Source organism: Gymnoscopelus braueri, assembly GCF_963280865.1.
Source record: "Gymnoscopelus braueri genome assembly, chromosome: 18".
Taxonomy (NCBI): Eukaryota; Metazoa; Chordata; class Actinopteri; order Myctophiformes; family Myctophidae; genus Gymnoscopelus; species Gymnoscopelus braueri.
The window spans coordinates 22,079,265-22,099,810 of record NC_137618.1 but is presented as its reverse complement, the minus strand read 5'-3'; the positions used below and the strand labels follow the sequence as shown (position 1 = coordinate 22,099,810).

Below are 20,546 nucleotides of genomic sequence, written 5' to 3'. Positions count from 1 at the left end.
TAACCATAAATTCACTATTTTTAACTTGTGAATGTCTGTCCCAACACTTGCGGCAAAATTTGGCTGGCATCGGAATTTTTTTATTTATCTATTTTAAATTGAATAAATACTTTTTCTTAAAAGTTGCTGCGTTCCAAAATATCCACAATAGCATTCACTTTGGAGTGGTACTTCCGTGTTTTATTTCTAACTGAATTCAGGGAATCGCAGTTCCAACAGACAACTGGGAGACTCACCGGGCCACCCTGATAATATCAAACGTTTTTGATATTTAGCGTTTAAAATCTGGATGATTACATCACTATTGTCCGAGTGTGATGCCGGCAGTCGAGCACCCCCACAGGGGGTGATGCCGGCAGCCGGCAGTCGAGCACCCCCACAGTAGCCGAGAGAGATAAGTTTACAAGGAGACAGACGTGAAGTCAATGATAGGACTTTTGACATGGAGACTGCACAGAAACAACCTGTTGTTCACCCAGACTCGTTTAGACTTCTGCTTCTTTTCTCTTTTCACAGTGCAAAGCATTACCACTGCAAGTTTACACAGCTCAATTGTTTATATCTGCTTCCGCATATAATCACATGAGTTCAGATCACGTGAGGTGGTGTGTTACTGAGCCAGGCAATATAATATTAATAATATAATCCTGTAGTGTGTGTGATGTGCCATTATTTCAAAAATATTGTAGTGTAGTGTTGTGCATTAGAGAGAACATCTGTGAAGATTCTCCTTATGATTCAACCTGATTTCAAAAGCGGTTAGGTTTTAAAAACTGTAGTGTGAGCCCAGCTTGACCAATTAAACCCTATACGCTTAGTTGACCCCAGTCCCCCAGTGGTCTATACTAGGTCCCCTCCTGTTTTGTCTCCACACAAAATATCTTTGCCTAAAATAGCTGATCTACAAGCTCACAACACGTCGCAATCTGATATTTTCACTGACTGTTAACTGTGTATATTGCCATTTGGAGTGTGTGACTGGTGTGGCTTGGGAAACAGGGATATTGTTTGCCCTCAGATCATGAAGGACTGAGTATGTTTATAGTTCTTGAGCTGTGGAGAGTGGAAAGATGTACAATGAAACATTTCCTTTAATTTGTTGGTAGAACCTTTTATCAGCTACTTATCAACAACAGTTGGCAGAGGCCCCACATTAATGGCAGCCACTGAAACAAACTTGATCACGATAGTGTTTGCTTTGATCACTCACATTGCGGATGGGAGGAGGAGGTGGTGGGCTGTAGGGCTTGCCGCTGGATGGAAAAGAGTTCCAGTTTAAGTTCAACAACAATAACACATAGATACTGCACATAAGAGAATGATCATAAAATGTAACATACCTTTTTTTGTTATTTTCCTCTGGGAAAAAAAGGAAGAAAAAGAATCAGTACTGAATATCTCTCTTTAGCTGTTCCTAGAATATACAAGTAAGACACGCGAACGCGGGAAGCGAACGCTTTCAACTTGCCATCCGGCCTGAAATATGCACAAATGACATGGAATTCTTAGATATCCCAATAGCTGAACTCGTCTAGATGCTTTTAGATGTGTTCTTTTTTTACTGTAGCTGCTATATTTCTCTCAGGAGTGTAATTAGTCACCCAGGGGCAGGCGGATTTCAGCCACACTGTAGTGCATGGGCAGGCGGATTTCAGCCACACTGTAGTGCACTCTGGCGCACTCTGGCGGCTGCACACAGGCAGTGCAGGCAGTGCACACAATACTGCACACAGACAGACGGACAGACGGACAGACACACACACAAGCCGAGCACGGTTTCATAGTAAGCTCCACTTGCGCGGAGGCGCCAGAGTTCGCAAACACACAAACACACAAACACACAAACATACACACACACGCACTCTAGCAGTAGCCTACTCACTCTTGCAGCAACCCCGGCGCCGGCAGAGACATACACCAAGGCAGCACATTAAGATTAGCAGCAACAGGGCTGAACCACCAGCTATCAGAGTGGTCAGACTCAGCTCATCTGTAGGGGAGAGAGAGGGTGAGATGAAAGTGTCTGCATGGGCTGTAGATTGTAAAAGTATAAGTTGTAGTACTGAGCAGCTGCAATGAGCAGCCTCGTCCCAGACAACAAAATCACTTACAGTCGATGACTTTCAGTTGCTGAGCCACGCAGCTCTTTGGCGCCCCCACGCTGTTAGACGACTCACAGCGATACAACCCTGAGTCTTTTTTAGACACGCTGTTAAATTTCTGTTCCATATAGTTATAGAGGAAGAGAGGGGACAATAAAAAAACGATTACAACAAGCATGCACACAACAAAATCATCTGTGTTCATTTAAAGCTGCAATCTGTAACTTTCCCGGGATTTAAACCCGGGTCGCGTGCGTGAGCACCAACATTTTTACTGTTACGATATAGCAGAGAACACATTTGGGAAGGCAAGCTATTTCCATTTGTGTTTCATGCAATACCTCTTGTCAACCAGTAGTTGTCCTATGTCTCAATAGAAGAGTAGGGACCAAACGCAACCACCGCAGCTTGTGTTAGTTATTAACATACTCTACGACACAGATTGTCAAAGTAACGTCTCATTAACAAAAACTTGACATTTTACTGTGTATACTTCTGCTTCTGTCTTTGTCTGCATCTGCTGCCATGTCAGTGCAAGCATGTTTTTGCGTAGAAAGATCCATTTGAGCATGTACATTTGCATACTTTTCACTATGTGCTTACCAGCGTTCCCTTCTTTGCGTCCATATTATAGGAGGAAGTGTCCAATGAAGGACTCAGTGCCTTGTTGTCTTTGTACCAACTGTAGGTGGCAGGAGGGATGCTGAGTGTGTCCTTACAGACAAGCTCCAGGCCTGCCCCAGCAATTACAGAGCTGGGCACCTCACAGGACGGGACGTGGGGGGGCACTGAAGGGAGAGAGGGGGAAGAAGCACTTAGTCACTAAAGGCAAAAAAGTATGTTAGCATCTTAAAGTTTCTCATTTCCTTTGTCCAACACTTGTGTGCTAATTTGCACCAATGCATTTTATCCAAACACTTTTTTCTAATCTGCAACACATTTCTACACAACACACCGCACGCACACGCACACACACGCACATGCACACGCACACGCACACGCACACGCACACGCACACACACACACACACACACACTCACACACACACACACACACACCACACACACACACGTCAGGCTGACCAATCGTCAAAGTCTGAGCACTTTTTCCCCCCCAGAATAGTCCTTTGGTGTCTTACCCAGTACATTAAGGGACACAGTTGTCTCTCCCAGGTTGACATGGTCTTCAGTAGCAGTGACCTCACAGCGATACTCCCCTGAGTCTTTCTGGGTAACAGAGTGTATTGTCAAGGTGGCCCCCTCTATCTTGGCTCGTCCGGCATAGGATCCTTAAGCAAAGAGTACATACATGGGGTCAGAAGCCATGGAGAGGTGAGCGAGAGAGAGGAGGAGATGAAGGTTAACTAAGAATGGCACAAAGACAATGGGATGGATTCAAACAGTAGAATACAGAAAGACAAGAATACTGTGAAGACAGGGAGTGATACTGAAGAAAGATGACACAATAAAACGTGTAATAAAGATCAGTTGCTCACCACTAAATTTGCCAGCAAAGTAAACAAATGTCACCCCTTTTCCTTTCTTCTTCCACTCAATACAAAAGATGACACAATAAAACGTGTAATAAAGATCAGTTGCTCACCACTAAATTTGCCAGCAAAGTAAACAAATGTCACCCCTTTTCCTTTCTTCTTCCACTCAATACGAGGGTTCTGGTCCTTTTCAGTCTTAAAGTCACAGGCCAGCACAGCATCTGGGAGTCCACAAAACACAGCATCACAACACAGTAAGTGCGAATAGAAGTACAAATACTGCACGTACACATAAACATACATTTGAATCAAGGAAAAATAGCTTATCACTAATGTGCTGAAAGAATTGTCAGAACACGGTTTTATCTTTACAGTGTTTGGATTTGGATTGCTGTTTTCTTTAAATAAGATACCCACGACAAAAATACTCGTCTTACAAAATGATTTGGACAAATAATGAAATAATGATGGTACTTTTTAATTGTTATATTGGCAAAACATGGTGGCATGTAAAAATTGACCTAGAATAAGACAACTCTCTGATAGACTACACTACACTCTTAAACCCTGTTGTTATTGCTGTGTGATATTTGTTTCTATGTCCTCATTTCCATTTTCATTTTATTTTAAAATTTGAAGCCGTGATTTCTTAAGGGATAGGTAGGGTTTTGACAATTTAAATTGTAAGTGATGTTACAGTGATACAATAAAGAAGTAGTTTAACCTCAATGTTGTTCTGAGAAATGAATAAAGTATGGTGTATCTATAATTCTGGTTCATTTCATTTCCCTTGTTTAATCACCTGTGTGTTCATGAACCTCCACTTTGGGTTTGCTGCTGCTTACTGTCACAGAGAGGGAGGCAGGGCCTGGAATTGAAAACAACATTCATGATAAAAGGGTAAGCTTGGTTGTTTTGTATATTATCAAAGTAATGCTGTTTAAGAAAATTGAAACAAATGTGTATCTTGTCTTGAACTTTGATGTGTGGAAATAAAAGGACCTGATGTAAGAACAGCATTTGAAATAACAAGTGAGCTGTCTTGTGTTGTGTCCTTAGATGTTTACAACCATACATCACATTAGTCAAGACAGAATAACATGTAAAATAGATAATGGATTCATTAGTTTCCCGAGCCATACAACTCTTCCACAATTGAAAATTGTGTGAGCCAACAGTCTGTATCAAGAGACTATTGATTCATCGAATGGTACTCAAATGAGAAAATTATTACAAACTCACTTAAATCTACGGGTGCTCCGGGTTAACATTAGTGCCAGCCAGAGAGAAAAACCAGACAAACAGACAGACAAGCAGATAAAGTAGGGCATGGGAATTAGCTGTGGAATGACATCATAAACTACCCAGACGAGATACAAATACTTTGTATATCGTCGTTGTATCATGCACTCCCACACCTCCAACAAACAAAGCCAAAGCTGCAATAAATACAAACAACATATCAAGCATAGCATGTATCGACTTTGTGTGGACAGACACATAAAGATTAACTTGGAAACATATAGAATGTGTACGTTGTGGTGGTGCCAGGAACGGCAGAGTGCAGGAATGCAGGTGATAGATGGTTCTCTGACAAGCTGTTAGAGGGCTGGTCTATCCTGACCTAATCACCTTCTCTCATGATATGACCCTAAACGCACACACACCCACACACTTTGCAGTTGCACACACAAGTAACACCCATAAGAAAGCATATGTGTGTGTGTGTGTGTGTGTGTGTGTGTGTGTGTGTGTGTGTGTGTGTGTGTGTGTGTGTGTGGGTGCGGGTGCGGGTGCATGCATGTGCGCGCGCTCCATATGCACAAAGCCTCTCTGTATATACAGTAACCCTACTCTTCTCAGCTGGCCCAACAGAAGGTTTTAAACCAATCACACATGCACGTCTCCCTTCAACACCCCACGCGCACACACGCAGTAGACATGCATGAACGTGTGCAATTATTGATATTGTATTCAAAAAAATAAAAGAACATGACCATGTCAACATTCTCTCATCGACTTCAAATGCATTCTTTAAAGATAGTATGTGCTTGATTTAATCTCGGTCCACCGTCCAATTAGCAAGTGGGTCAACCAGAGGCTATCACCAAACTAAAACGGTGGGATCTCCTTTTGATTCTGTGACAAAACTCATCAGGCTCAGAATCTGTTTGAACAGCATCAGAGAGGGTCCAATGTAAACACAGACCCCCATCACCACTCCCCACTTATCTTCAAGTCAGTCCCTAATGAAATCACACATCAAATCACACCTCCCTTAAAGATCTTCCTTCGCGGAAGGACGACAGCCTCTCAAGGATTCGAGATGGAAAAGCACGCGCGCGCACACACACACACACACACACACACACACACACACACACACACACACACACACACACACACACACACACACACACACACACACACACACACACACACACACACACACACACACACACACACACACACACACACACACACACACACACACACACACACACACACACACACACACACACAGCCTCTCTCTCTCTCAGATAGTATATGAATCTTTCATGTAATTAGTATTGTTTCACTTAATAATTATTACCTCGTTGTGCATATATATATATATATATATATATATATATATATATATATAAAGACCCCTTAACACACACACACACACACACACACACACACACACACACACACACACACACACACACACACACACACACACACACACACACACACACACACACACACACACACACACACACACACACACACACACACACACACACACACACACACACACACCATGTATCCTGATGTACATCTGATGTACATATTAAACTACAGTAAATATTTCAGAGAAAGAAAGAAGGAAAGCAATTAAGGAAAGGACAGGAAGGAAAGGAAAGGAAAGGAAAGGAAAGGACTCGCCTCACCAGTCAACACACAAGAGGGGGTTACCCCAAAACAGCAGGTTGAGAATTGATTGCGTGAAACAATCACCTGTGCATCCAGTCTCAATGTTGGTAAACAAATAATTGGTCTACACACACACACACACACACACACACACACACACACACACACACACACACACACACACACACACACACACACACACACACACACACACACACACACACACACACACACACACACACACACACACACACACACACACACACACATTTATATATACCACTCACCAAAATCTTAAAGAGAATCAATTGTAAAAACAAAAGAAACAAACAAAAATGTAAAAATAGAGGGAGAGAGATCATACAATCTTTACAGTAATATGTGTTTGTGAATGTAATAACATTGTTCCAATTGATAATGATTACAACCTCCTCTTCAGTGCCTGTCTAGGCACTTGTTTTTGGATACATGCCGAATTAAATCCAATTAACATAACTTTATGATTTTTTTCAAAAGTAAAACACAAATAGGCGATAATAATAGACTGCAAGTAAAGTTATAACTAAGAGTCTTATCTCCTCAGAAAATCTGAAAATATCTTACTCTGTATCAAGGTGATGAGAAGAAGTAAAGGCAAAATCTTCAAGCTACACATGTTTTGTCCGTGAAGAGTCCAGCGCAGCCGTCTGAGGTTTCTGAGTACGTGTATGTCTGACCAGTGACCAGTTATCACCACCTCCACCACTAGGATGCAACTTGTTGCAGTCGGACAACTAAAGTCTACACATGTGCTCAAGTCTCATCAACTGCACGTGTGTTGAGGTACTGGGGAGCGCGTTCGTGTGAGACGGCGCACTTCGGGAGCGTGCCTGAGAGAAATAGTCTATCTATGAAAGAATTTAAGAGGAAGGGAGGGATATATTACAGTGGTGGAAAAAGTACTCAAATTCTTTACTTAAGTAAAAGTACCAATACTGCAATATAAAAATACTCTGTTACAAGTAAAAATCCCAAATAAAAAAATTACTTACACAAGTACAAAAGTATTGGCATCAAAATGTACTTAAAGTACCAAAAGTAAAAGTACAAAATATTTTAAAATAGCCGATCTACAAGCTCACAACGCGTCGCGATGCAACGCGTTGTGAGCTTGTAGATCTGCTATTTTAAAATAGCCTATGTATAAAATAGGGCTAAAGTGGTTAATGTATGTTTCATTATATCATAATTTATATCTGAAAAGTAACTAGTAACTAAAGTTTTCAAATAATTGTAGTGGAGTAAAAGTACAATATTTGCCTCTGAGATGTAGTGGAGTAGAAGTAAAAGTATTGGAAATTGGAAATACTCAAGTAAAGTACAAATACCTCAAAATTGTACTTAAGTACAGTACTTGAGTAAATGTACTTAGTTACTTTCCACCACTGGATATATATATATATATATATATATATATATATATATATATATATATATATATATTTTTTTTTTTTTTTTTTTTTTTTTTTTTTTTCCTGAGAAGATAGATAGACTCTTATAACTTTACTTGCAGTCTTATTATTATCGTCTATTTTTGTTTTACTTTGGCAAAAATCATAAAGTTATGTTAATTGGCAGTGGTAAGGCAAGGCAATTTTATTTGCACATTTCAACAACAAGGCAATTCAATGTGCTTTACACAAAACATCAAGCAAATGAAACAATAATACAATTATAAAATTACATTAGGATGCATAAAACAAAAGAAGTAAAATGAATAGATACAGTTACAGAGGAGAAAAGAAAAGAAAAATGAGAGAAAAATGACAATCAAAGGCAGCAAACAGAATGGTCTTTAGTTGTGTCTTAAAAGAAATAAGAGTGGCAGCAGACCACTTTTATTTGTGGTTGTAGGAACAGAAAGCAGACCTTTCCCAGGATTGTATTGTATTTTTTTTTTGGTGGGGGGGGGGTTTACAAAAAGACAGTTTATTGAAATCTATTATGTATGTTACATATCAAGCAGCCTTTGGCTTTGTTGCTCCTAATTGGTGTTGATAAATACAGCTTCAAAATAAAACGTATAAAATGTGTCAGGTTAACACTAACAAAGTTTGCAGATAGACTTTTTGAAGATCTAGAGCTGAGTTGAAAGCCCACTTGTTGCCTATATCGCCACAGCCATTGTTCATTGACAAGCTGCTGTTCCCTGTTGGGGGGACCACAGCGATGCAGGTCGGGACAGCTGGGTGAGCTACTATGACCTTGCTCCTGAGTATCATGGCTATTAGGTTTCTCTCACAACTATTATCAACAGAAGAGTTCATTGTCAGTTACTTGGGTTCATGTGCAAACATTTGTGCTTACATTTGTGGCCATATGCGCACACACACACACACACACACACACACACACACACACACACACACACACACACACACACACACACACACACACACACACACACACACACACACACACACACACACACACAGACAGACACTTTAAATGTCTGTTTTAGCACCTGTTTTCAAACTACCGTACGATGCCAGCTGCTATATGCCACAAGCAGGACCTAATGTAGCACACATGCATGTGCACAAGCGTATACGTTTGTACACATAGGCTATGCCTGTGTAGCCCCCACAGTCATAGTAGCCAGAACAGGCGTGCAAAAGACCTGCCAATCGGGCTCAGCCCTATTGGCATGACTGGTAACACGTCGGACTGGCGAGTTGGAGCCTCGGGTTCAATCCCAGCTCACTGCACTTCACTACAATCTGGCGTAGTCGGCAGGACGAGGAGCGTAATATCCTTGCGTGAGGAACATGAGGGACGTCGTGTACAGTGGTCCGCGGCGTGAAGTGCGAAGCGCGAGGACGCGCTCCAAAGATCAGGGGGGTGATTGTAGCCCCCACAGTCATAGTAGCCAGAACCGGCGTGCAAAAGACCTGCCAATCGGGCTCAGCCCTATTGGCATGACTGGTAACACGTCGGACTGGCGAGTGGGAGCCTCGAGTTCAATCCCAGCTCACTGCACTTCACTACAATCTGGCGTAGTCGGCAGGACGAGGAGCGTAATATCCTTGCGTGAGGAACATGAGGGACGTCGTGTACGGTGGTCCGCGGCGTGAAGTGCGAAGCGCGAGGACGCGCTCCAAAGATCAGGGGGTCGTGATTGTAGCCCCCACAGTCATAGTAGCCAGAACCGGCGTGCAAAAGACCTGCCAGTCGGACTCAGCCCTATTGGCATGACTGGTAACACGTCGGACTGGCGAGTGGGAGCCTCGGGTTCAATCCCAGCTCACTACACCTGCACATAATATGCACGCGCACACACACACACACACACACACACACACACACACACATAGTTACCATGTATCCTGATGTACATCTGATGTACATATTAGACTACAGTAAATATTTCAGGGAAAGCTATTAAGGAAAAGGAAAGGAAAGGAAAGGAAAGAAATGCTCTTTTTTATCAGCTGGGGAGTCGAAACCCATCAGCTTGATTTATTGTGTTGTAAAAAGTTCCACAACTTGCAAAGTTCACTTCTGAATCAACTAGATAAATATGCGATGATCTATTTCCTTCTCAACCCACTTTTATCAGCACTGAAACCAAGCCCCAGTGAGATCACACAATGTTGACGCTGAAAGCTGGTTGTAGTTCCTTTATCACTTTTATGTGTTGCTAAGCATGCAAAACATTTAGGCATCATGTCTAGTTTTCAAGCACCGTACGCAAAAAAAAAGATCAGGATCAGAATCAGAATGAACGTCATTGCATTCACATCACAGGTTTACAGGTGTAAAGAAGTGGTTGAAATTATTTTTTGTGCAAGCTCCATCGTTTTTGTTGTTTTCAGAAAGAGAAAAGGGGAGGGGGGCAGGGGGAGCGAGGAGGAAACAATCTAACAGTAAAGAAACCATGTCAAGCAGAGGCAAAAGTCTAAGCTGTTTACATAAATTACACATAGCATAAACCAGCAGGTACAGTAGGTAGGCTACATGAGGTTACAGGGATCATCGTCATGCTGCCTTTTGGTGGACATTTTTGGCAAAATTATATTTTTGCCATATACAAAATGAGTAGACAAACACATAACGAGCTATAGCCCTAAATTACCATTACAGGTCTGTAACTCTCAGAGTTAAGGGGGTCCTTGAAAATAAAACGTTTGAGAGCCACTGTACAAGTGGACTCCAAATGTGCCATATATAGTGTCATAGTAAATCAGTGTCATACATATTCTGAAGAAAACCTGGAGACTGACATTCAGTAATTGGGTCTTATATAAGAACAATTATAATGGTGAGTAAAAACCACTGGCGAGGCCAAGTCTTGCCACGGACACATTTGTCTGTGTACAGACATATTTGATGACCCCTGGGTTAGACATAAGGTGCATACGGTTAGACACAAAGGCGATAACACTTCGGTAGGTCCACATAGCAGCAGGTATGTACAGGAGATTATACATTAAGGTGCGGAAGAGTATCAACAACCTTATAGCAGTATGAACCATCTTGTTGTACATATTACAGTTTATCTGCAACAATATGGATCAGAATGGACACAGTTTTTTTATTCATCTCTCTTGAGGAGTCTATAACTGGGAAATACCAGCTACTGGTATTTATTATTTGTTATATTGTACTGTACATTTATCATTATCTTTTACTCTTCAGAAGATCTTTGGTATTGCTGATTCATTATTATTGAACATCATAAGGAAGCGACAGTGAAAATTTGCCTTTGAGAAGATTAGGTTACCAGTAAGGCCAAAGGCCACATCCTTGAACTTACCGTAAAGAGTCCAATTAAAAGGGGAGGGATTAGTCATCTTCAAGGACTTCAGGAGAATCATAAATTCAGCCACAGATAAATAGGAACCAGAGAGACAAACACGGTAGAGCAGTCTACACAGGTAAGGCAATAACAAAGTGTTGTTAAAACTGTGCCTTGTAATAGCCTATGTTCATGTGTTTTGCACTGTATTACATAAAAATTGACTTTTCAGAAATGTTGATGGGCATTAAAGCAATCTCAGCGCAGACTTCAAATATTTGTAATCTAAATAGAATATAATCATGGTGTCTTTCTTCTCTTAGGTAAACATGAAGACAATAGCATTGCTCACACTGAGTTTAACAGGTAAACATTTCAATCTAAAGGGTGTTCTGCAAAAGATTGATTATTGTTAATCATATTTGTCTAATTCAGTTCTTCAGTTAAATTTGATCAGGATACATTCATTTTCTATACATGTGACTCTTCTCATGAGACTCTTCTCATAATGAATCTAAAATAATGCAGGAGCATTATTTTAGATTCATTATGAGAAGAGTCTCTGGAAAACTCACAACAGAATTGTTATGCCTTTGCTTTGTGTCATAGTACACTAGGTTTATGACATAATCAGGCTAGTTTTACCATTAACGACAGACGTTTATAGCATGTCATGTACAAACCAATGAGAAACTGGTGAAAATTATATAAGCCAGCCATTTCCTAGTGAGGTGTGGGGGTGTGGGGGTATAAGTTAACATCATTTCCTGTTTACTGTGTTTGGGGGCAGTACAGCCAGGAACTTCTGAGGTTTGTCTTGATAAGATGGAGACGATAAAGCACCTAGTTTTCACGGTGTGCTTTTTCCCCTCTTAAAAATAAATAAATAATATATAAAGGATATATAATAATATATATATATATCCTAGAGAGAGAGAGAGAGAGAGAGAGAGAGAGAGAGAGACAGACAGAGAGAGAGAGAGAGAGACAGATAGACAGAGAGACAGAGAGGGGAGAGTTGTGGTGATGTGCGTAAAAAACAAAACAAGAAAAGAAAAGAAACAGAATACCACAGAGTTGTTTTTTCATATTTTCAAATGCTAAATTGTGTATTGTGTATTTTTAGAAGAAGTTTTGTTTTGTTCTCTATTTTGCAGTGGCCTTGGGGATGCCAACCTTTCAGGTTGATATCGCAGAAGAAAATCCATCCTTACCACAAGGAGACCACAGTCCTGTTATTGCAGACTGGGTTCCAGTGCAGGGTCATGTGGAGGTGGAGGTAAATGGGCCACAGGTCATACTAAGCCCAGAGATGTCTGAAAAGAATGAAGAATGGCATGTAGCAAAACAGCAGGAACCAGAAGTACAAGAGCAGTCAGTGTTGGATGCTGAAGTTTTACCAGAGATTGCCATAGAGACAGAGGCTCAGTTGGATCCAGAGATTCAGGAGGACCCAGAGTTTAAGATGGACCCAGAGTTTCAGATGAAAGACGTCCAGTTGGATCCAGAATTTCAGGTGGATCCAGAGTTTCAGGTGGATCCAGAGTTTCAGGTGGATCCAGAGTTTCAGGTGGATCCAGAGTTTCAGATGAAATACGTCCAGTTGGATCCAGAGTTTCAGGTGGATCCAGAGTTTCAGATGAAATACGTCCAGTTGGATCCAGAGTTTCAGGTGAATCCAGAGTTTCAGGTGGATCCAGAGTTTCAGATGAAAGATGTCCAGTTGGATGCAGAGTTTCAGACGGACCCAGAGTTTCAGATGAAAGAAGTCCAGTTGTATCCAGAGATGGACAAAGAGGTTCCAGTAGAGTCAGAAGTTCAAGTGGATCCAGAATTTCAGGAGGACCCACAGTTACAGTCGTGGCCTGAGTATGAGATGCACCTTGAGCCTGAAGTGGAGACTAACCTGGACTTTGAGGTGGGAAAAAGTCCCAGCGAGGAAGACTACATGATGGTAGAGGAACCAATCGTGGAGTTGAACCCACTCTCTGAGGACATCATGATTGGAGAGAAACTTAACAACAAGGATGAGTTGCCACAGGACGATCTGGCTTTAGGGGCACAGTTCCTTCACAGTTTCATGGAACTGGAAGTTAAGGGGCTTGAAGGTGAAAAATCAGTCATGGAGGCAGAGCCTGAGTTCACTAATGAAGTCCTTGAATATCAGCCGGTCATGATGGATAAGGAGCCAGTGATGGAACTGAACCAAGAAAGAAGGGCTTTGCTGGAAGAAGAGGGGGAGTTAGCTATGGAGAGTGAGTTCCCAACACACACACGAACACACGCACACAAGCACGCACGCGCACACAAACATTTAAAAAATGTATTCATGTGCACATAAAGGAGAGCATACAAGGACACAAATATTAAAGGTGCAGTACAAAAATATTCACACAATCAGGCATATGTCTTGATAGAATAAGCATATCACTCAGTACTCTATGGGTATAAGTAACAGCGTCTCTGCCATATGGTGGCTGCCAATTATAGCAGAGAAAGCACAATACTTTGCCAGCCTTTTGGCCCGAGTTGTTGAAACCCTCTAACAACCAGTCTGTAGGTATGTCTGGAGAGTGAGTTCCTACCAACGCACGCACGCACGCACGCACGCACGCACGCACGCACGCACGCACGCACGCACGCACGCACACGCGCACACACATGGTGGACACACTGACAGACAGAGAGAAAAAGAGAGAGCTACAATTAAGAAAATGCAATTCCATCTCTTAGCCACAGGGCGGGAGTCTTGCAACGGTGTAGTCTTTGAAGGGAAATGTTACCAGTTCTTCAAAGGGCCAAAGCAGGCTGCTGATGCCGAGGCAAGTGACTTTCACATTGTTATATTTTGTCTTTATGCAAAACACTACTAGCACTATATCCACAAGTGAATCATAATCTAATCTTTAATCTACTCTTCTCCAGTTCTTCTGCCAGAAACAATTCCCCAAAGGCCATCTTGCCTCCATCACAAACCAGTATATTCACAGACAAGTGATGAACATGATGCTTCAGTACAATGGGGCATACACACGCACCTGGGTTGGAGGACTACGCTACCTGGAGGTGTGTGTGTGTGTGTGTGTGTGTGTGTGTGTGTGTGTGTGTGTGTGTGTGTGTGTGTGTGTGTGTGTGTGTGTGTGTGTGTGTGTGTGTGTGTGTGTGTGTGTGTGTGTGTGCTTGTGCGTGCGTGCGTGTGTGCAGGCATAGCCTGTGTAGCCTACATACGTATGTCTGTACACACAAGTGCGCACGCCAGAGTGCATGTTGATACGATATATTGTCAACAAAGCATAAAATACACTGCATTGTTATTGCTTATATTTCCTTCTTAAATTAAATTACACAGTAAAATCCTCATAATTAATTTACCCATTTTTAACTCAGAGTGTGTACAAATGTTACTAAATGGACCAGTCTCAGAGTTAAATGACACTGAGGATTTTACTGTGTAGCAGCATGTGCATGCCTATAGAATGAATAACATAAGCCTGTATTTATCTCATCTTATCTGTCAGACTGGTCGCTTTATCTGGTTGGATGGTGCCCACTGGAGCTATGCTGATTGGCTGCCTGGTGAACCCAATAACACAGCGGATGTAGAGGACTGTGTGGAGCTGTTGGCAGCTGGTATGTCTGGTAGTCTTCACAATACTGTTGATCTCTGTCCTGCACATGTACTTGACACTGACCTGTGTCTTATTCATTCTTATCATGTCTTATTTGATTTATTTATCAATATTTGTACAACATTAGTTCAGTTTCACTGCATTTTATGTTCTTTGTTTCTACTATTCTTCAGTTTACATTTGAACTATTTTCAAATTGTATTGCTTGTTTTATTCAATTGTTTATGTAAAGGGTTTGAACAACTGTGTTATAATAAAAATGTTCTTTATAAACAAAGATGATGATTATGATTATGGTTATTATATTTCAACGTTCTGCTGCTGTATTTCTGATCCACAGTTTGTGTGTCTTTTTCAGGAAATGGGAAATTCAATGATATGCCGTGCTGGGACCTTCGGGCGTTCATTTGTTCCTACCCTCTTTAGAAACAATAGTGAATGAGTAGAGAGTGTACTTCAAACCTTCAAATCAACTACCACAACCTCGAATGTTAGAGCTTCCTCTGTCACAGTTTTATGTTTTGTCAAACTAACATCTTCAGTCACAGTTGGCAGCCTCAGAAATATGTCAGCCACTTTTGCACTTGGTATACTCAATCTGTGGAACTTTTAGTAATTTATTTAATTAAATAAAAACAGTATTTGCTTTGTTTGTAGCATGTAGCATTCTGTAAATAAAGTAATAAAGACAAGAATATTGTTAATATTGATTGTGCTGTGATGACATGCTGTATGTCCCTTTACTGTGCTGTGTTGTTCTGTACTGTTTGGCCCTTAGATCACAATTTGGTTGTGCTCAGGCTTTGGATGAGAGTGCCAGAGACAACAACGATAAAAACATGTACATCTGTAGTGTACACTATTGAATCATAACACATAAATGGCATCCTGTCCTGATATCGCCCCTGGATTCCAGGCACTGGCACCCTGGTCTGTTGTGCAGGATCAGGAAAGAGCCCCTCTGGCATAGAAGCTGATCTTCACCTGTGACAGCAATCCTTTGGTGGCAAAGACTGCTCACAGCCAGATTTTACATTTAGAGCTCATGGTTTGCTTGACTGTTTTATGGATAATTGTGCCTGATATAAATGTTCCTGTATGAATGTAGCATTGTGTGCTGCAGTGCTGCTGTATTCCAATATGCACCTCCCCTTCATCATTAGAGAAGCTTAGCACCCATTAACTTTCACAGTAAGCCTGCAGGGACCCACATGTTGCTGTGTGGGTATGACTCATTTTCCATTGTTCACAATGTCCACCACAGCCTTTTCATGATCTACTGAGATGGAGGTGGGGATTAGCAAGTCTCAAGTGAAGACTGACAATGCTTTTACCCTTCTATTTTAATTGCCACTTCAGATACACACCCACACATAGACTATCTTGTTTTATATGACAACCCAAAGAATACAGTCATACATAAATCTATAAATAATTAGGCTATAAATCAAGACAGTACTGTCACATCACCAAAGTAAGTAAGTAAAGTGGATTTAATGAGAAGCAATCCGATTGTTCTTCTACCAGGAAATGTGACTTTTATTGCTCCAGCATATCACTGGACTTCTACTGTATGTGCAGAAGGAGCTTTACGATGCATTAGCCTACACGGGTGCAGCTACAGTATAGAATTTAATAGTATTTTTAGACTGAGCGCATAATCTGATCTGGTTAGTCACAGTTGCTAAAAGAACATATGTGTCAGTGTCAAACATTAAAACGGGTGGTTTGTCATGCCATTCTGACAACAGAGTCACTAAAAGACTCCAATCAAAAATGACATCTTCAATGATATATGGGACAGAGATGATGCAACAAGGAAAGTAATCCTGGTGATCATTGCTATGTTTTGAAGAAAAGGGAATTCCTCTGATATCTTGACTGAGTGTTTAATTCTAAGACCCTTGTGGTCCTATTTTTACACTCTCAGAGTTAAACTAACACTCAGGATTTTGACGTGTGGATGGGACTGAGTCAGTGATACTTTACAGATCACACTGTGTCACTTCAGGCCATTTTCTAGCTTCATGAGTTGTGAGAGAGAGAGAGAGAGAGAGAGAGAGAGAGAGAGAGAGAGAGAGAGAGAGAGAGAGAATAGGACAGAGTGTGTATCCTGACACAGCTGTCCCTGAGTGAGCGACAGCGGGTTTACAAACATAATCAGTGGATTAAATACCACTCCATTCTCATTCAGTCATGAACTTTTCACAACAGCATGGGTTCTGCCTGTAGTAGCCTACACAGACTGGTCTATTCTTAAACGGCTTGTATATTTGGAAACCAAATCATTTAACCATTCCTCTTTGAATAAATACTTGAACCAGTTGAACACCAGCATCCATATTCTGGGAGGAATATTGGACAAAAATTGCAAAAAGCTCACAATACAAGGGTCCATTACAGGTTCGAGCCTGTTGATCTGCTATTTTTGGCGAAGAGATTTGGTGTAGATGGGTAAAAGCGGTCCAAGTACAGAGCCAATGCAGGTCCAGTTTACTTAGTCTAGAGGGTTTAAATAAAATAATGTTCCCAAGATTCTTACCTCAATATCTCAATTTGGACTCAAGCCACTGAAAATGGGCTCTAGAGGAGGAAAATATGGCATGCTGATGTTGCATACCTACGTAAAATAATAGATTCTGATATGATTTCTTTTTCTTTTTAAGACCACAAAAGGCAACAAATACAGCTTATTAACAGACTGTGAAATATTGAGTGGGACAAGGGATATGTGAAAATATAAAAGGCTTTGATTTAATTTGATTTATCTAAAGAATGTGACTCATGTGCATCAACTTTCCACCAGGCTCTCCTTTCTGAGTGCCAATGCCCCCCTCACCCCAACCCTGTCTCTGTCAGGGGTGTGTCAGAAATGATGCTGCTCCTATAAACACAAGAGTCTAACAGCGAGGAATAGGGAGAGAAACAGAGACAGAAACGGAGAACCACATCGAAAAGAGATTGCTGCTTTATACAAGTATGTCTCAAACCTTTCTAACCTTGTAGTGAAACCTTAGAATTGCACCATTTGTCAAATGGAGTTACTACAGCATAGTCTAATAAGTTCTGAACAGTGTTTTTAATATAGTATTATTTTAATTATTTTAACCTGTAACCAACCAATGCTGTTATATATATTTAGTGACTTACAATAAAAAATGCAAGTTAGAGTTTTAACACCTTTATATATAGATGTAAAACATGAAAATATAAATGCTTAATGTACTTCAAAAGAGCACAAACTAATAAAGATACTATGAAGGATAGATATTTACAGTGGCAAACCATTTGTGTTATTCTGCACTGATAATAGAGCTTTTACTCCACTGTGTATATTTCAGTCTCTTGAACACATAACCTACAAACCAAGGAGATTCAGTGGTTTGAACAGTTATTTGACGTGAACAACAACATTTTTTTTATTAATGATTTATGAGGTGCGATATGGCTCCACTATCTCATATCACACTTTTTGGGAGTATCACGAAATTATAACAAACTATTACTCTATAACTCAAACCCAAAGTCAAAGTGTACTATCTTCAACAGCTTAATTTTAAGCTCATGGAGAGGTCATCCGCAGCCAGCCAATCCAACCAACAGAGGGATGATGGGAAGGAGAGAATGATGTTGGATGCTGGGAGAGACAAGACTCTGGATGACAGTCAACAGGTGGAAGAAAGAGACAACGAAGGTAACAGATCTTCAATAAAACATACTGCTGAAAATCCATGAGAATAGATAGAAGAACATTCTAACTTGCTCTGGTTATTGTTTATGAAATAATAGCAAATGTGTGAACATTCTCTTACTGTAAAATTATACTGTAACACATGATAGTACACAGTATATGGTCACAGATGTGATCCTCATCTCTGCAGTTGTGGCTGATCGTAAACTGATGGCAGGAGAGGCACTGGATCGAAGGAATGTCTGGGAACCTAGCGTTTACTATGCACTAGGAAAGGAGTCCTTCATCTTTGCTGGACATCACATAAGCATCCGAGAGTCTCTGGACACATATGGGGCTCTCATCTGGCCTGGGGTGAGTTTGGAAATGACTGTATAGCACTGATATGTGGCTTTCACAAGCCTGGATTATTTAGTAGTGATGATAATGACCATTTAATTGTGCAGGCAGTGGCTTTGGGACAGTTCTTGGAGAATAACCAGCAACAAGTGAACTTCATGGATAAAGCTGTGCTAGAAATTGGAGCTGGAACTGGTTTGCTGTCCATTGTGTCATGTCTGCTTGGTGAGTCAAGCCTAATTTATACCTCAGACGACGGCTGCATTCCTCGACCGAAAATAACTGATTTTCATCCGTTATTTTTTATCTGTCGGTTTGTCTCTTTCTCTGTTTGTAATGTTTCCTTTCTGTACTTCTGTTGCTTTATTGTGAAAGACACTGTCTTCTCCTCAGGTGCCTGGGTAACAGCCACTGACCAGCCGGACATCCTGTCTAACCTGTCCTTTAACCTCTCAAGGAACACCAAGGGTCGCTGCCGTTACACACCTCAGGTGGTGACTCTTTCCTGGGGTCAAAACCTGGAACGGGATTTCCCACACACTTCTTGTCACTACGACTATGTGCTAGCAGCAGATGTGGTCTATCACCATGACTGCCTCGACGACCTGCTGGCAACGATGCGTCACTTCTGCCGACCAGGCAGTGGAACAACACTGTTGTGGGCTAATAAGGTTCGGTTCCAGTCAGACCTGAGGTTCACAGAGAGTTTTAATAACAACTTCCACACCACACTGCTCTCTGACCTACCACAGGAGGGGGTGAAGATATACAGGGCCACTGCAAAGGAGTGAGGGAGAGACAATAGCAGAGATTTGAGAGGGGACGGAGAAATAACACAATGTGTGAACCAGGATTTTGTACTGCAGGTGATGGAAGATCTCTCAGTATGGAACAATTGCAAAAAAGGCACTTAAAATCCCAGAAAGAATGAAAGCTGAACTTCTCTCTTACTGATTGGCATGAATAGAGCTTTGACTCTACGCTTAAATTACATTTCAACCTGGCTCTTCTAACCTGTGCAACAGAAGGGAGAAAAGGTCTAAACTCATATTTATGATAGTTAAGCCATTTTATTTGCCATATTCTTTCATACATTTGATGTTTTTTGATTTATGCAACACTTTTATAAATAAAATGCTTTGCTCTAAACAATTTGTGGAAAATGTCAAGTATATTCACGTTGAGCCTCTATTTACTAGCCTGCACTAAAGCTTTATCAAAGGTGCTCTGACATTTATGCATAGAACTCATAAAAAGGAATGGCAGGAAAACGTAAGAAAATGTAGATCTCTTTCACAAATATGAAGCAGTGTGACTTGTCATTTTTTAATTATTTCCAAAAGTCATAATATTTGACAACCGTTTTAAACATTTTGTGAAATCTAGGAGACATTCAGCTCAATTCAAAGAAAACAAATACATTAAATGGCTTTAAGTACAAACTAGAAGACATGAGATAATGAGGTAATAACCCATGAAATGACATGCTAGAGAGCATCCGCTTGTCAGTTCACACCACACAGATACCACATAACTAAACAGTTGCTTTAATATACATCTTGCATTGTGAAACCAGAAGCATTGGTACTTAGTAAAA

General features: G+C 40.9%; 3 protein-coding genes across 6 annotated transcripts; 2 read left to right on the top strand and 1 right to left on the bottom strand.

Annotated features, from left to right (window-relative positions):
* Positions 1-343: 343 nt before the first annotated feature.
* jam2b (junctional adhesion molecule 2b) lies at positions 344-7,284 on the bottom strand. Of its 4 annotated transcripts, XM_080457196.1 has the most exons (10): positions 7,117-7,284; positions 4,397-4,462; positions 3,705-3,815; positions 3,241-3,390; positions 2,706-2,890; positions 2,112-2,220; positions 1,883-1,990; positions 1,341-1,359; positions 1,211-1,253; positions 344-1,053 (listed from the first exon to the last, which is right to left on the bottom strand). In XM_080457196.1, the coding sequence occupies exons 1-10, from the start codon at positions 7,166-7,168 to the stop codon at positions 1,015-1,017; spliced, it is 882 nt and encodes a 293-aa protein (XP_080313322.1). In that variant the 5' UTR covers positions 7,169-7,284; the 3' UTR covers positions 344-1,014. The 4 variants fall into 4 exon arrangements, 3 of the variants coding, with proteins under 3 accessions (XP_080313322.1, XP_080313321.1, XP_080313323.1); XR_013934973.1 differs by lacking the exon at positions 1,341-1,359 and having other exon boundaries at positions 1,211-1,246; positions 1,857-1,990; XM_080457195.1 differs by having other exon boundaries at positions 344-1,253.
* A 6,939-nt stretch (positions 7,285-14,223) lies between these two features.
* On the top strand, positions 14,224-15,414 carry LOC308105935 (low affinity immunoglobulin epsilon Fc receptor-like). The gene is made up of 3 exons (XM_080456901.1): positions 14,224-14,356; positions 14,809-14,920; positions 15,278-15,414. Exons 1-3 carry the CDS (start codon positions 14,288-14,290, stop codon positions 15,343-15,345), a joined length of 249 nt encoding a protein of 82 aa, XP_080313027.1. The 5' UTR covers positions 14,224-14,287; the 3' UTR covers positions 15,346-15,414.
* A 3,390-nt stretch (positions 15,415-18,804) lies between these two features.
* mettl21cb (methyltransferase 21C, AARS1 lysine b) lies at positions 18,805-20,001 on the top strand. The gene is made up of 3 exons (XM_080456928.1): positions 18,805-18,964; positions 19,057-19,174; positions 19,343-20,001. Exons 1-3 carry the CDS (start codon positions 18,821-18,823, stop codon positions 19,738-19,740), a joined length of 660 nt encoding a protein of 219 aa, XP_080313054.1. The 5' UTR covers positions 18,805-18,820; the 3' UTR covers positions 19,741-20,001.
* The last annotated feature ends 545 nt before the right edge of the window (positions 20,002-20,546 follow it).